Source organism: Manis pentadactyla, chromosome 9, assembly GCF_030020395.1.
Source record: "Manis pentadactyla isolate mManPen7 chromosome 9, mManPen7.hap1, whole genome shotgun sequence".
Classification (NCBI taxonomy): Eukaryota; Metazoa; Chordata; class Mammalia; order Pholidota; family Manidae; genus Manis; species Manis pentadactyla.
In genome coordinates, this window is record NC_080027.1 from 38,991,663 (window position 1) to 39,006,643 (window position 14,981).

At 49.2% G+C, this 14,981-nt stretch overlaps 1 protein-coding gene across 9 annotated transcripts in view; it reads left to right on the forward strand.

Annotated features, from left to right (window-relative positions):
• ARRB1 (arrestin beta 1) overlaps positions 1 to 14,981 on the forward strand; it is a 70,274-nt gene that overhangs the window by 27,890 nt on the left and 27,403 nt on the right. The window contains exon 1 of one of the 9 annotated variants that reach the window (XM_036929745.2): positions 4,948 to 5,281. The exons of 2 other annotated variants lie outside the window; for them this stretch is intronic. In XM_036929745.2, coding sequence (XP_036785640.1) covers positions 5,203 to 5,281 — 79 coding nt within the window. In that variant the 5' untranslated portion in view covers positions 4,948 to 5,202. Of the gene's footprint in view, positions 1 to 4,947; positions 5,282 to 14,057; positions 14,321 to 14,981 lie in introns of those variants that run through there. 6 more of the 9 variants (XM_036929748.2, XM_036929749.2, XM_036929751.2 and 3 more) reach the window with 6 other exon arrangements.

Below are 14,981 nucleotides of genomic sequence, written 5' to 3' on the forward strand. Positions count from 1 at the left end.
GAGGATTACATGAGCCACGAAATGTGAAAGGCTTAAATAGTGCCTGGGACATGGCACTCAGTCCCTCCATACACTTTTGACCTCCTCTCTCTGGGCCTCTGTCTCCCCATTCATAAAGAGAGGCCATCCCAGCTGCAGCAATTGGATCCCAGCTTATTTAAAATGTCCAGTAGGGACAGGCAGACTGGACCCTTAGTCCAGCCTGGGATTCATAGGAAGCAACAGAACTGAGCCCTACCCCCAGGACCCCCTCAGCTGCGCTTGCTTGGAACAGCCCCCCTTCTCCTCTCCCCTGCTGGGGCAGGCCCCTTTCAGTTCCTGGCCCGCTGTGCACTTCCCATCATTCCACGGGTGGCTGATGGGAAAGGCTGAGCTCACTGCTCCCTGGGGAGGGCAAGGGGTGGAGTGGGGAGAGGGAGAGGCTGGGGGCAGCCGCTGAGACGACCGGAGAGGAGAGGTCAGGAGAGGAGATACATGGCGCGGCAGGTCCAGGTTACCTGTGCTCAGGAGGGGTGGGAGAGGGAGGGCAGGGCCTCCAAACTGGCCATAGGGGATAGTCTTGCTCGGCCTCCTTGCGCTGTGCCTTCTGAGAGGCCCTGGCATCCCAAGGAGCGAGTGTGTACATGTGCTGGGTCGGGAGGAGGGCGGCCCAGACCAGCAGGGGCTGGAGATGAGGGACGGCCCCCTGACAGGAATGCCCACCCTCCAGGAGAAGAAGGCTGTCTGATCTCCCTCCCTTCCCCTCACCCAGAAATCAGTCATTTGCCCTGGACTTGTCATCTGCATTCACAGCTCCTCACTGTTCTTATTTGCATGTGTATGTGTTGGGGGGCAGAGGCAAGGGATTTAATCAGATGAGCTGGTGCTTTTGAAATGTGCACGCTGCTATGTAAAGTGTTAATTCCATACACATGCATGTCACCTTAATGTTCTCTCTTCTGTACCTTGACCACCTGGCAAACTTTTAACTCCTTCTCTAGGCCTGGCTCAGATGTCGTCCGCTCTGTAACTTCCTCTGCACTCCCCTGTCCATCCTGGAAGGAACCAAGCCACTGCCTCCCAGAGTTGCTGTCACCTTCTTTATAACTCTCTCTCCCGGTGCCTTTTGCAGACTAGGTGTTGGTTTGTGCGTCTGTGTCCCCCCACTGTATGTGGCAGTGCCTTCACCAGACACCTCTGCTTCTCACAATCGCTGTAGCTGTGGTAGAACAGAGGCAGGATGGCCAAGGCACTGGGGCAGCTGGCTTCCTGGGCTGTGGCTGGGCAAGGTCCCCACATGGCAGCCCAGCCCTTAGAACTGAGCAGGCCCCCATGACCATCTCAGACTCACAAGAGGCCCAGCTCAAGGCAAGACATCTGGGTACAAGGGCTGCTCACTTTCTGTGATGTTCTGTGATGTTTCTCTGGTGTTCATGTCCACTGCCCAGGACCTCCTGCTGAGTGCCAGGACACCAAGGGGACGTGTTGGTCATAAGGTTTCCTGATTAGGGTGAAATCTGAGCCGAGGGGGAGGGTTTCAGGAGAGGCTGTCCAGGCCTTAAGGAGCTATACCATAAGCTGATCCACCACGTTCCCAGCGCCCCCAGGAGGCCCATGCCCCAGTGCCCAGAGCCCACTGGATACTCAGAGTGCCAAATCCAGGTTGGGAGATGTAGATGATGGTCACAGGCTCCTCCGCCTCCTGGCTGTGTGTTCTTATGTGATTATTTAAGTCTCTGTCCCTCACTAGACTTTAAGCTCCACAAACACAGGGCCCCAGATAGCCTTGTTGACCACGGCACTTCTGGTACCTCTCAGTGTACTAAGTCTACCACATATCAAACTTGGATTATGTGCCAGATATATGCAGACATCAGCTAGTTCATTCCCCTCAACACCCTGGAGGTAGGTGGTACCATCCCATTATCCAGGTGAGGACAGGTGAGGTGATGGGCCACTAAGCACCAGGGTAGAGATCTGGACCCTGTGCCCAATTGATCTTCCCCATATCTGTCACTGTTTGTGTGGCTTCCTTGGGGCTTGGGGAGAAAATGGCCTGAGCATCTCAGTTGGGGCAGGTGGAGCCAGTTCTTGAGTCGTCGCTCCAGGCAGGTTGGTGGCTAAGGAAGGGGCCAGCAGAGCGGCTCCTCTCAGACCCCCTGGGCAAAGAACTGGTGTGAGGAGCAGGTGGAGGGTTTAGGGTGGGTAAGGGTGTGTTTGGGGAGAGGTGCAGAGATGCCCTGCGCACAGCCTCCCTGAGGACATCTGCTCTGGGCTGGCTCATGTGCCTACCTCATCTGAAGTCTGGGTGTTCCTGGAAGTGACGGAAATGCTTTTCTTAAAAACGCTCGATCGGTCAGCCTTGTCCTGTAACAGGCCTTTATCTCTGCCCAGCACTCTGACCTCCCAGGATCTCCTCAGACGCATTATCTCCCTCAGCTGCCAGGCCCCTGTGAAGTGATATGACCCCCACTGAAAGCCAGTAAGCCAGCTGAGGCCAAGATGGACAGCGACCTGCCCAAAGCCACCCAGAGAGTCTGTCTACTGTGGTGACGGTCCTTCGTATTTTAGCCACTTGTGGAGCTCTGACTGTGCACGGGCCTCATTTAACACCCTAGACAGCCAAAGCACAGGCTGATGAGACAACAGGGCTGCCTGACCTCCAGCCCTTACCTCCTTTATGTGCCTAACACAGCCCCTACCCTGCAGCAGCTCACATCCCTGGGGGGCATATGCCCCGTGAATCATGTGCACCAAGATGGTATATGAAATAAGCGCCCCCAGGCTGGAGGTGCAGTGAGACCCCCCTCAAGGGAGTAATGTCTTTTTTTCCTTGAGTTGTCCTCAATATTAAACATGTAAATATGTAAAGTACCTAGCACAAACAAAAAGTTAAATGATAAATCTTAAAATAATTGTTATTGTGAGGGGCTTTTGTTTTCTAAATTTTAATAAAATTCACAATTAAAAGTTTCAAGAGAAGGATAACTATGATTTTGAGATGACTGATAAGCATATGTTTTACATTGGTAATACTATTCTTTTAGAGAACCTCTTGCCTCTTACATCCTAACTGTATCCCAGTGTGTTCAATAATGAATGTATTTGCTTTGGAACACACATAGGATAAATCGTGTCTTTCAAAAATATCTAATTGTTTTCAAATTCAGAGGCATTTTTATTGTACTTTTACTGCTTAATTTATCAAGCAGATGGTTTGAGTTGCTTACATTTCTTATTTTCTGCTCTGTGACTTTGGACAAGTACCTTAACCTCTCTGGTCTGTTTCTTTGTATGTAGAGTGGGGAGAGTGAGCATGTCTACCTTACAGGATTCTTGGGAAGATTAAATAATTAATCGTGTTTAGGATAGTGCCTGGCTTGTATCAAACACTTAATACACATCATTTATAGTAATGATTGTAATTCTTATTTCTTAGTAAAGAGATACACCCAGATTAAGTTACCAAATCCAGTCAGGTTGCTTTTCAGCAAACACGTATTCAGCTAACATTTACTGAGTGCTGGCCCTGGGCTTGTCTGGGCCTTGGTCCTGGGGCTCTGCTGAGCACAGGTGGCCTGTTTCCCCTTCTTGCCCCTAGCCCTTGGAGCCTGGGTGAGGCTGAGCTCATAAAATGTGTCAGCAAAGCACTTTGTGGATCGATGCTAACTAATAGCAGCTCCCTGGAGGTGGCGCATGTAGGGAAGACGTTTGTGGAGGTGGCTTGGACCAGGCTCAGGGATGGCACCCAGAGAAGGCCACTGATGTCCTCAAGGCAGGACCCTGGAAGTGCCCTGCTGTCCCTCCTCCCTGATGCCTCCTGCCACTTCAGCCAGGGGTGGGTGTGGACAGAATTGGGAGATGGGGAGTGGGGATTAGTGGCCACAGGGAGAAAAGGTCTGCCAAGTTAGTGACAGGGCCAGGAGCAGAGACCCACCCAGCCTGCACATCTGGGCACATCTAGGCCATAGCTTGGTACTGGACCTGTCCTGGTCATCCTCTTGTCAGGGATCTCCCAAATGCCACCTCACCATCCCTGGAGAAGATGATGGCCCTGGCCATGACTGACAGCCACTGGCACCTGCCCAGATGCATGGCAAGGCAGCTTCAACTCAGTTGCGGGTGTGAGTGGGAAGTTGGCATGGGACTGTGTGCAAAGGCGGATGTGGGCAAGACTCCCCCCAGTTCTGCCTCAGAGGGAAGCCCTTCCCTGTGCCTTAGACTGAGCTGAAGTCTGTCAGGGAATTGTTGTGGGGGCTGCGGATGGAGGCTGTACCCTCGGGCAGCTCCTAGTCTGATGGGGGAGGCATATGGACCCGTTCTTTAAGGAGACAGACTCCTGTCTGATAGGGGGAACGTGGCTCCTGTTACCTAGAACTTCCTGTCTAATAGAGGAGACATGCCCTCTTGTTGTCTGGCAGTTACTTGGCTAAGGAAGGGGGCATGATGTTTGTCCTTGTCCTGCGGGAGCCTCCTATCTGATGGAGGAGCCATGGCCACTCCCTCAGGGAAATCTTTATCTGATAAAGGAGACCAGATATCTGCTTGCAGGAAGGCCCCCTGTCTGACTGGGGAGACTTATCTTGTCCTCTCACTCAAGAAGCCCATTTGACAGCCTCTGCCTTTGCTCCCCTCCTCCCTGCCTCCTGCCCCCAGCCTGATTCTTGGGGAGCCCAGGTCTGCAGGCACAGACACAGAAAGGAGGGCAGAGTAATGGGCTTGGCTGCTGTGGGGCAGGGAGGAAAAGAAGAAGCGGGACTATAGAGGGGCCACTGTAGCAAGTAAGGGTGACACGGAAGGCTTCCCAGTGGAGGCGCCTTTATGGGACAGTCTGATGTACAGGAGGTACCTGGCTGTGACAAATATCCACTGGGCATAAAGGGTGGAGTCTGCCCCAGGCTGGGAAAGGAAACTTAAGGGGTCACTCCAGGGAACCCCTGTCTCCATGCAGGCCAAACTGCAGGGGTGGAAAGGGCTCTGGAGGCCCTCACCATCCTCCGGTCCGTGCAAAGGCCGAGTGCAGCCAGCCCAGAGACATCCGCCCTCTGCGGCCTGAGGAGCCCAAGGAGGAGAGGAAACAGGACGCTATCAGGAACGCCTTTTCCTTTTCTTTGTAATTAACCCCCTACTTGGGACTGGGGAGCCGATCCTGCGAGGCCTGCCCCGGCCTGGTGCTGCCGCAGCCCCTGGCTCTGGGCCTTACACGGCCTCCTTCCACCCCACATGGTCCCCCGCCTCTGCTGCTGCTCCTGGGCTGTTCCTTACCTTCGCCAAGACTCAGGGCTCTCATCTGTAAAATGGGGTAAGACTTCCTATCTGCTAATAAGGAAGTGTGTTTTTTTCTTTTTTTAATGCATTTACATAATTTCCCCTTTATCCAAGAGATGTGCATTGAGCGCCTTCTGTGTGCTGACCTCTGGAGTGGACAGGGGCAGAGAGCATAGGTGAGGAGCAGGTGCGGGCCGGCAGGAAGTCTGTTCGGGACTTGTCTGAAGAGTCGGGGGACATCTGAGTGGAGATGTCCCAAGCCTGGTGGGTGTGGGGTCAAAGAGGGTCTCACTGGAGATGGAGCATCTGGTGGCAGCTGAAGTGGCCGGGTGGGTGGAATAACCATGGAACTGCTTGTCAGGGGCTCTGGGAAGGGGTGGAGGTCAGACCCTGGAGGCCACCGTGAGCCAGGCTCAGGTCCAGAGCCTACGGGGAGCAGGGCACAGAGCAGGGATGGAGGACCACTAGGCCAGGGCTCCAGGGGCCAAGAGGAATGGGCACTGAGGTGGGGTCCCTGGGTGGTGCTGCTGGAGGTGTGGAGACCTTCACCCTAGCTGGCTGGTTGTGGGGGCTGTGGGGAAGGGTGGCCCACAGAGGATGAGCAGACAGTAAAGGTGCTCAGACACCAAATAATGTGGCCAGCCAGACTGACATTCTCTTATTGTTCTTGCTACTTAAGTTAGTGCTTGCTGGCTAGAGGGCTGCTGTGGGAGTGTATGTATGTGAGTTTATGTAGTGCATGTGTGTGATGCAGGTGTGTATGTGGGGTGTGCTTAATATTTGTGTGGCGTGTGTGTGTGTGGTACCACATGTGGTGTGAGGTGTGAAGCATATATGGTATGTGTGTGATGTAGGTGTATGGGCAGTGTGTATAATGTGTTGTGGCCTGTGTGATATGTGGTGATGTATATGTGTGGTTGTGGTGTCTGTAGGCATATGTGTAGAGTGTGTGGTGTATGTGGTGTCTGTGGGCATGTGGGAGGTATATGTGTCTATGCATGTACGTAGGTGGGTATGGCATGCATGGTGTGTGTGTGTGTGTGTGTGTGTGTGTGTGTGTGTGTGTGTGTATGAGGCATGTAGAATTTGTGCCTCTGGCCACATTCAGGTCCTAGGTCCACACCACACACAGCAGGCTGGTGCTCAGCAATATCCACCAAGCTTGTGAATTTCTATGGATCTACTTAGCATGGCCTGGTAGCAACTTGCCATCCAGAAGAAAGGGGGGCGGGAGATACAGTACATGCCGGTTTCTATGGTGTAAATCCTCCCACTGAGAATTCACTCTTTTAACATGATGTCATTGAACATGGAGTTGGGAAGAAGTACACAGTGGGACAGCATCATATAGCATTCCTACTGTACAGGTCTAGCAGACAGAAACAAACTAGAAAGCAGTACAGTGAAATTTAATAAAATAAAATTCAGTGGTAAGTTTTGAGTATGTATGCTCTGGGAAGGGGTGGAGGCCAGACCCTGGAGGCCACTGTGAGCCAGGCTCAGGTTCAGAGCCTACGGGGAGCAGGGCAGAGAGCAGGGATGGGGGACCACTAGGTCCGGGCTCTGGGGGCCAAGAGGAATGGGCATTGAGGTGGGGTCCCTGGGTGGTGCTCCTGGTGGGTGTACAGACCTTCATCTTAGCTAGCTGGGTAAGATTATCTTTAATATAACTTATTTAATTGGAAATTGAGGTTTTTTCATTTAATGTTAAATATTAACTATTAAGAAGGGAAGGGGAAAGAGGGAAGAGCAAGCAAAGCCCCACAGGAGGGCAAGGGCACTGACTGACTGAAGCAGTCAGGGCAGGCTTCTTGGAGGAGGTGACATTGGCAGGAGGGATGGGGAAGATTGCAGTTGGGAGAACTGACAGGCTAATACAGAAGAGAATAGCAGGGTATGTCCCCTGGAGATTTCTGGAATGTGAGGTCTAAACTGGGAAGAGAGCATCATAAACTGTTTTTTCCATCTGAGACTAAGAGGGAGACAGGCAACTAAAAATACTTCCCTGTCTGCAGTGGGGGTAACATAACCATCTCTTCTCACCCCCAAGGCTTTCTCACCTGAGGGACATTTGGTCAAGAACTCTCCTCCTGGCACTGGGGCAGGGGCAGAGTGTGGGCCAGGGGAATTATGATTATGCCAGTAATAATTACAGTACCAATGATGTCAGCTTCTCTTACCAGTTCTCTCTAGGCACCAAGTCTTTATATAGACCTCCGACCTATGGGGTAGATATCACCCCATTTTCCAGATGAGGGAAAGTATGCCTCAGAGAGGATGCTAAACTCCCCTGAGGTCACACAGGACTTAGGCAGGGCTTGCTGGCTTCAGTGTCTGTGCTGTTTTCTCTGCCAGCAGCCTTCCCTTCCTGCCTCCTGACCCTCAAGAAGGCTGAGGAGTGTTCAGGTGCAGTCTGTGGTGCCTGCCTGCTTGGTGAAAATTTTATTGGCCTTTGCCTTTCAAATCTCCAGTTTTTTGTTTTGCCAGAAAATGGGCCATACTCCTTTAAGAAACTCTCCCCTCTGTCCACAGCCACCTGGTGACCCCCCTCTTTCCTCACTTTGCATCCCCGGAAATATCCACAAATATGGATCATGGCCAGAAAAGTGAACTTGTGAATGTGGGCAGGAGGCTGGAGGAATTGCTTTCCTGCCTAGAAGCCTTTGAGGAGTCCAGAGGCCAGGAGCTTGACCTGGCAGACCCCCCACCCACCATCCCTTGCCCCTCAGGCCTGCCAGACACCACCCTGTGCTCATGGGAGCCATGTGGGAATTGGAGCCAGGATGCAACAGGAGCACAAGAAGCCTGGGGTTCTCCCCCTGCTCTGTGACTCTGGGCACATCAGTGAGTCTCTCTGAGCCTGAATTTCCTGGCCCCCGTGCAAGACTCTTCCCACTGGGCTTTGATTTCTTCATCTGGGAAATGAAGCAGGCTGCACTGTGATCTCTCAGGTTTCCCAAATCTGTGAAATGGCTGTGACGTTTCCTGTCTTCTTTTCTCCTTCCCTCTCCTGGCCTAAGAATCATGTGCATGGATGGCAGGTAAATGAGCAGGCAATGTTCAGACACAGGGCGGTTCAATTCTGGCAGAGCAGACAAGCTTGTACACAAATAACTACTCCCAGGGGGAGTGTGATAAGGACCCTAGAAACCTCTTTGCTGCCACAGCCACCTGCTCCTCACACCTCCTGCTCATGGATGGCTGTTCTCACACCATGAAAGTGGGTCAGAATGTAGGGCGGCTGTACCTGGGAATGAATACCCTCTGGCGTGCTCTCCACCCTACCCAACTGAGCCATGACTGCTATCAAGGGCAAGGGTGAGGAATGTTACAGGGTTAGGGGCATCTCTGTGTCCAAAACACAGTCCTGGCTAGCCATTCTCCCTCCCCCAAGTACCTATGACTCTCCATTGCCTTCTGGATATGGTCCAAGTTCCTTAGCTTGGTGTTCAGATCCCTTTGCAGCTAGCCCAGGGCTGGCGCCTGGAGGTGCTCTGTGACTATATGGGCAGTGAGTGGACCCTCCTCTGGCCCATCCTCCTCCCTGTGCTCCTCCCAGACAGTCAGCCACCCTAGGCTGCCCGCTCTCTCCCCAAGGGCCCAGTGCACTCAGTCGCCCTCTCCAGGCCCCCACCTGCAGTGCCTCACTTCCTCTTCACCTCCGAGTTGTCAGGATCTCCCTCATTGCTGCCTCCTACCTTGAAGCCTTTGCTGACACCCCAGACAATCTGAACCACACAATCCCACCCATAAGGTAGTATTGTGAGTGGCTAAAAGTGGGCCCCTTGGAGCCAGACTAATGGAGCCTGGGCTCCAATTTCCAGGTCTGCCCCTTACTGGCTATGTGAACTTGGGCAAATTACTTAGAGTCTCCATGCCTCAGTTTCCTCATCTGTGAAGTGGGGGAGATTGTAGCACCTCCTTATAAGGTTGTTGGAGGAACAAATGAGTGAATATTTATGACACAATTAGACCAGTAACTGGCACCTGGTTTCTTTCCTGGATGAGTTTTCTGATGTTGCCTAAAGATTGAGTACTATTTGAAGCTCTTCCCACATTCACTGTCTTCATGGCATTTTTCTCCAACGTCATTTTCCGATGCTCACAAAGGGGTGAACTGTTACCAGTATACTCTCAGTTCACTGATGGTGAATCTGCATTCACACATAGTCTCCCCAGAATGAGTTTTCTGATGTTGACTAAGATGTGTTTTGTCTAAGTGATTTCCCACAGGTGGCCTATTCGTAGGCTTTCTCTTCTGTATGAGTTTTCCAATACTGGCTTTGTGACTTTGGATACATTTTTTAGGATCTCTGAGTCTCAGGTTTGTCCTTTGGAAAAAAATGGGAATATGTAGACAGAGTAATATAGTACCTTCACATGTATGAAGTGTTTAGCACAGCACCTGGCTCGTAGGGAGAACTTAATGAACAGTGACCATCGTGCTGGGCGGGTTTTGCTAACGTGGCTCTACTCTGGTCTTCTGGCAGCAGGGACCATGAATGCTTTACCTTAGTGACTGCAGAGCCTGGCAGGGGTCTGCTCTGTGAATGTGCCTGAGTGAGTGATAAGCGGGAGAGCCACTGGTCAAAGCTGAGCACAGGCCCTTTTGCATCCGTCTATCACTTGTATTCCTGACTCAGCCTGATGGTGGCTGGGACCCTGCCCCTACAAAGCACTTTCTAAGCCCAAAGCCCAGTGACCCTGGCAGCCAAAGAGAAGTATAGATAGAGGAAGTCCCTGGAGTGCCCTGACCCAGAGAAAAGGATTGTCACCAACTCCCACCTTTGTAAACTTCATCCACCCTCCCTCTTGACTAATTCTCTTAGAGCGTTCACTCAACAACATTCATCCTGTATTTATTTATTGAGCACCTTCTGTGCCCCAGGCACCATGCTATGCCCCTGGGATCCAGCCTCAAGAACATAAATAAGGTCTCTACTCTCATTTAAGTTATGTAAGTAAATCAGAGGGTGAGTAAACAGACCATTACAAAGTGTGGGAAATGTTGTGACTGGGGCCACACTGCGTTTGGGAGTTGGAGGCATCTTACCCAGACTTGGGGAAGTCAGAGAAGGCTCCCTGGAGAAAGGGATAGCTGAGCAGAAGACACAGCACAGCAGTTCTAATAGCTGACACAGCAGGTCCGGGGAGGGATCTGAGGAATCACAGACATGTGGATCTGGGTTGTAAAATCGCAGAACCACAGATTGTAACATCAAAGGACTCAGGATCCATGTTTCTTTACTTTACTTACAATATACTTTCCACACTCCCCTTTCACCAAGACTGTGAGAAATAGCTTATTAAGGAAGCCCTGGCATCTTTATAAAGTAATTTATGCTTATTCTACAATGTAGAAAGATAAGAAGTGAAAAGAAGTGGGTGGGTGGAGGGAGGCTCTTCAACCCCTGTTAATATTTAGGCACATTACCTTTCCTTTCATTCACTTTTGGGGGTTTGTTTTTAGTTTATTTTGCTAAATTGAGATATAATTTGCATACCATAACATCCACAGTTTCAGTGTAAAATTTAGTGGTTTTTAGTACATTCATAAGGTTGTGTAACTATCATTTGTCTTACCCCGAAAGAAACTCCTACTCGTTAGCAATCACTTCTCATTTTCCCTTCCCACCAACCCCTGGCAACCACTCGTCTTCTGTCTCTATGTAGTTGCCTACTCTGGACATTTCATATAAATGGAATCAAACAATATGTGGTCCTTAATATCTGGCTTCTTTCTCTTAACATAATGTTTTCAAGTTTCATCTATGTTGTAGCATGAATTAGTACTTCATCGTTTTTTATTGCTGAATAATATGCCATTGTATGTAATTGCATATGCCATGTAAAAAAAAATACATTCATCAGTTGGTGCACAGTTGGGTTGTTTTCAACCTTTATAACTATTGTGAATAATGCTACTATGAACATTTATGTACAAGTTTTTGTGTAGACATCTGTTTGCAGTTCTCTGGGTGTATACCAAGGAATAGAATTTCTGGGTCCTGTGTTAACTCTTTGTTTAACTTTCAGAGGAACTGTCAAACTGTTTTCCTAAGTAATTGCACTGCTTTTCATTACCAACAGCAGTGTATGTCCACATCCTTGACAACACTTGTTATTGTCCTTTTTTGATTATAGATATCCTAGTGGATGTGAAATATCTTATTGTGGCTTTGATTTGCATTTCCTTAATGACAAATGGCATTGAACATCTTTTCATGTGCTTATTGGTCACTTGTATATCTTCTTTGGAGAAATGTCTATTCAATCCATGGCCATTTTTAAGTGGGTTATTTGCCTGTTTATTGTTGAATCATAATAGGGTCTCTATATGCTAGATACTAGACCCTTATCAGATACATGATTTGAAAATATTTCCCTAATTCTGCAGGTTTTATTTTTTAATTTCTTGATAGTGACTTTTGAAGTTCAAAAGTTTTTAATTTTGATGAAGTCAACATTATCTTTTTTTTTTTTTTAGTTGCCTGTACTTTTTTGGTGTCATATCTAAGGAACTATTGCCTAACCCAAGGTCATGTTGACTGACACTTACATTTTCTTCTAAGAGTTTTATTGTTGTAGCTCTTACATTTAGATCTGTGATCCATTTTTGAGTTCATTTTTGTGCATGGTGTGAGGTAGGCATGCTAACTTCATTCTTTTGCATGTGAATATCCTGTTCCAGCATTACTTGTTGAAAAGATTGTTTTATTCCCATTGACATTTCTTAGCTCCCTTGATAAAAATCAACTGAACATAAATATGTGGGGTTTGTTTCTTGACTCTCAATTTTGTTCCATTGATCTGTATGTTTATCTTACGCCAGTATCATACAGTCTTGATTACTGTAGCTTTGTAGTAAGTTTTGAATTTGGAAGTGTGAGTCCTCCAACTTTGTTCTATTTTTTTTTTTTCAAGACTATTTTGGCTATTCTTGGTCCTTTCCCTTTCCATGTGAATTTTAGGATGAGCTGTCAATTTCTGCAAAAAAAAATCTGGGATTATGATAGGCACTGCATTGAATCTGTAGATTAATTTGAGGAGTGTTGCCATCCTAACAACATTAAGTCTTCTCATTCTTTTGGTATGCATTGAGTATAAAGTTGAGCTCATGCCAGATATATTGTTTTGAAACCTGACTTTTTCTGCTTAATATTCTGTCATCGGCATTTCCCTGTGTTATGAAAGATGCAAGAATACTTTCAATGCTATGCCATTGTTTGGCTGTACCACACAGAATTATAAACTCTTGGTTGTTGGCTAACCTATCATGGAAGGTATTTTGTTCTGGGCCCCTCGTGGTGCAGGCGTCTTCCTACAGGCAAAAAAGGACAATGGGAGGACTGGTGGCTCACAGAAGAGCAGCAGAATATTAGTGTCATAGTTGATCAACAGAGACTCCATCCTGCAGGTGGGGAACTGGGGTTCACTGGAGATACCAACATTCTGATTAATGGAGAGCTGACCTGCTTGCCTGCCTGGCAGGACCACCCTGATGGAATGGAATCAGGAAACAGAATCCAACAGGCTGCACAGACACTGACAGAACATGTTTGTTTTAGGCATGTTTCTCTAGAATGATGGATTTTAAACATTAAAAAATGTGCAGCATGAAATTCATTTAACATTGTAACTCAGTTCACCTAAAATGAAAGTGTATTAAATAATACTTCCTTTTTATAGCAGCCAGGAGAAATTGGTCTGCTGCAGTAGCAAACAGTCCCCAGCAATCTTAGTGGTGCAAAAGTTTTCTTTCTCATGCTACATATCTAGCATGTGGTAGGAGAGCCCTGGGATTTATGTTGGTGGAGGCTTCCCCATCCAGATCACTTCTGGTTTCAGTGGCAGAGGAAGGAGGGTGTGGTAGGCACAAGGCCCCCTTCACCTGCCAAAGATGTCTACATCCTAATCATTGGAACCTTTGAATATGTTATATCACATGGGAAAGGGGAATTATAGTTGCAGATGTAACTAAGGTTGTTAATCAGTTGCCCTTAAAATAGAGGGATGAATGTGTCCTAAGGGCAGAAGGGAGGCAGAAGAGGTCAGAGCGATACAATGTGGTAAGAACTCAACCTCCTGCTGCTGGCTTTGAAGAGGGAGGAAGAGGCCCTGAGATGAGGACTGTGGGTGGCCTCTAGTGGCCAGAAAGGGCAAGGAAACAGGTTCACCCCTAAAGTCTCCAGAAAGGAACTAGCCCTGCCAACCTCTTGATTCTAACCAAGTGGGGGTACATTTTGAATTTCTGAATCACAGAATTATAAGACAAGTATACGTTGTTTTAAGCTACTACGTTTGTGGTCATTTGTTATAGGCTCCATAGAAAACTAATACAAAGGGTATGGTGACTGAGTACCTGCCCTTAAGTGCTTCTGTTTGGAAGTGACATGTGGCACTGCTACTCCTATTTGATTGGCCAGAGCAAGCCAAGCCACATGGACATGCCTAACAGCATAAGACTGGAGAAACTTGCCTAGCCTTAGTGGGGAATTAAATATTGGTAAATATAGTAGTATCTTCTATACTCTCACTCTCTGCACCTCCTGGTGCATGGAATCTTCTATTAAAAAACAACAGCAACAAAGTGCTGGTGGCAATAAGTTGTTTCATTATCAGCTAGTGGGTTGTGACCCATGATTTGAAAAACACTGCTCTCCAGACCCTTTTCTGCCCACACCTCAGGGAAGACAAGACACACCCTCAGCATGGCGGATTGGCCCACGTGGGACATCTGACCAAAGCTGATCAATCAAATTCCTCTCCTGGGAATTTGGAATTGGGCCATTCAGCTGGTATGGGAGCAGTGGGAAGCTGAGCCAGAGGCAGAGTAGAAACAGGGTCAGAGTGAGAGCCACATGCAAGGCGAAATGATGGAGGAGCAGAAAAGCCCTGAGTAAGCAGAGGGAGTTGGTCACAGAGGCAATGGAGCAGCGGCCCGGAGAGCAGTGCCACCGGGAGAGTGCGCGGCCCCAGGGAGAGGTGGAGAGAGAGAGCAAGCGCCTGAGAGGCTGATGGCTTCCCTGTTCCAGGCTCCAGCCCCCATGCCTCCTGCCTGCACGGCCTTCCCGTGAGATTTTGTTTCCTTATCATACCCCCCTCCTTTTCTCCAGCTACCGTGGTGGGTTTCTGTGCCTTGTCTCCAGGGAGCCTTAATCGGCCGGACTGCTGCTGGCATTTCTCTTATGGGCCCCAGCTTTGACTCTGAGAGTCAGACTTGTGGGACATCGATGGGACTTGGGGGTGAACCAAACCCAGTCATCCCATAATCTGGAAGTTTGGCTTTGACCATATTCTTGCACGTTTGTGCTTGCTCTGAAGAGTGGGCAGGCGAAAGCACACGTGGGGTCCTAGTGACCCACAGGGGCCTTCTTCTCTGACGGCGTTGGGGTCGGGAAGCCAGTGGAGTTGTCTCAGGGAGGGCTAGGCTGTGCAACCTAGTGGAGTGGACACAGGCAGCCACCATTTGCTTCTCTGAGCCTCAGTTTCCTCATCTCTGAAATGGGATTGTTTAAGGATCAGCAGCGTTCTGGAAGAATATGTAGAGACATGACCAGGGCATACCGTGCTCTCAGGGCATGGGCGCTGCTGTTGTTTGAGGAAGCCAGCAACACGCCTGCTTCCTGAGGAGGGGGGCCCCAGGGACTGACTGAGTCAGCGACAGGACATGACCCACCACTGGCCATGCGTCCTGCCCCTCGTCACCCTCACTCTCCTTCTTGCCCTTTACA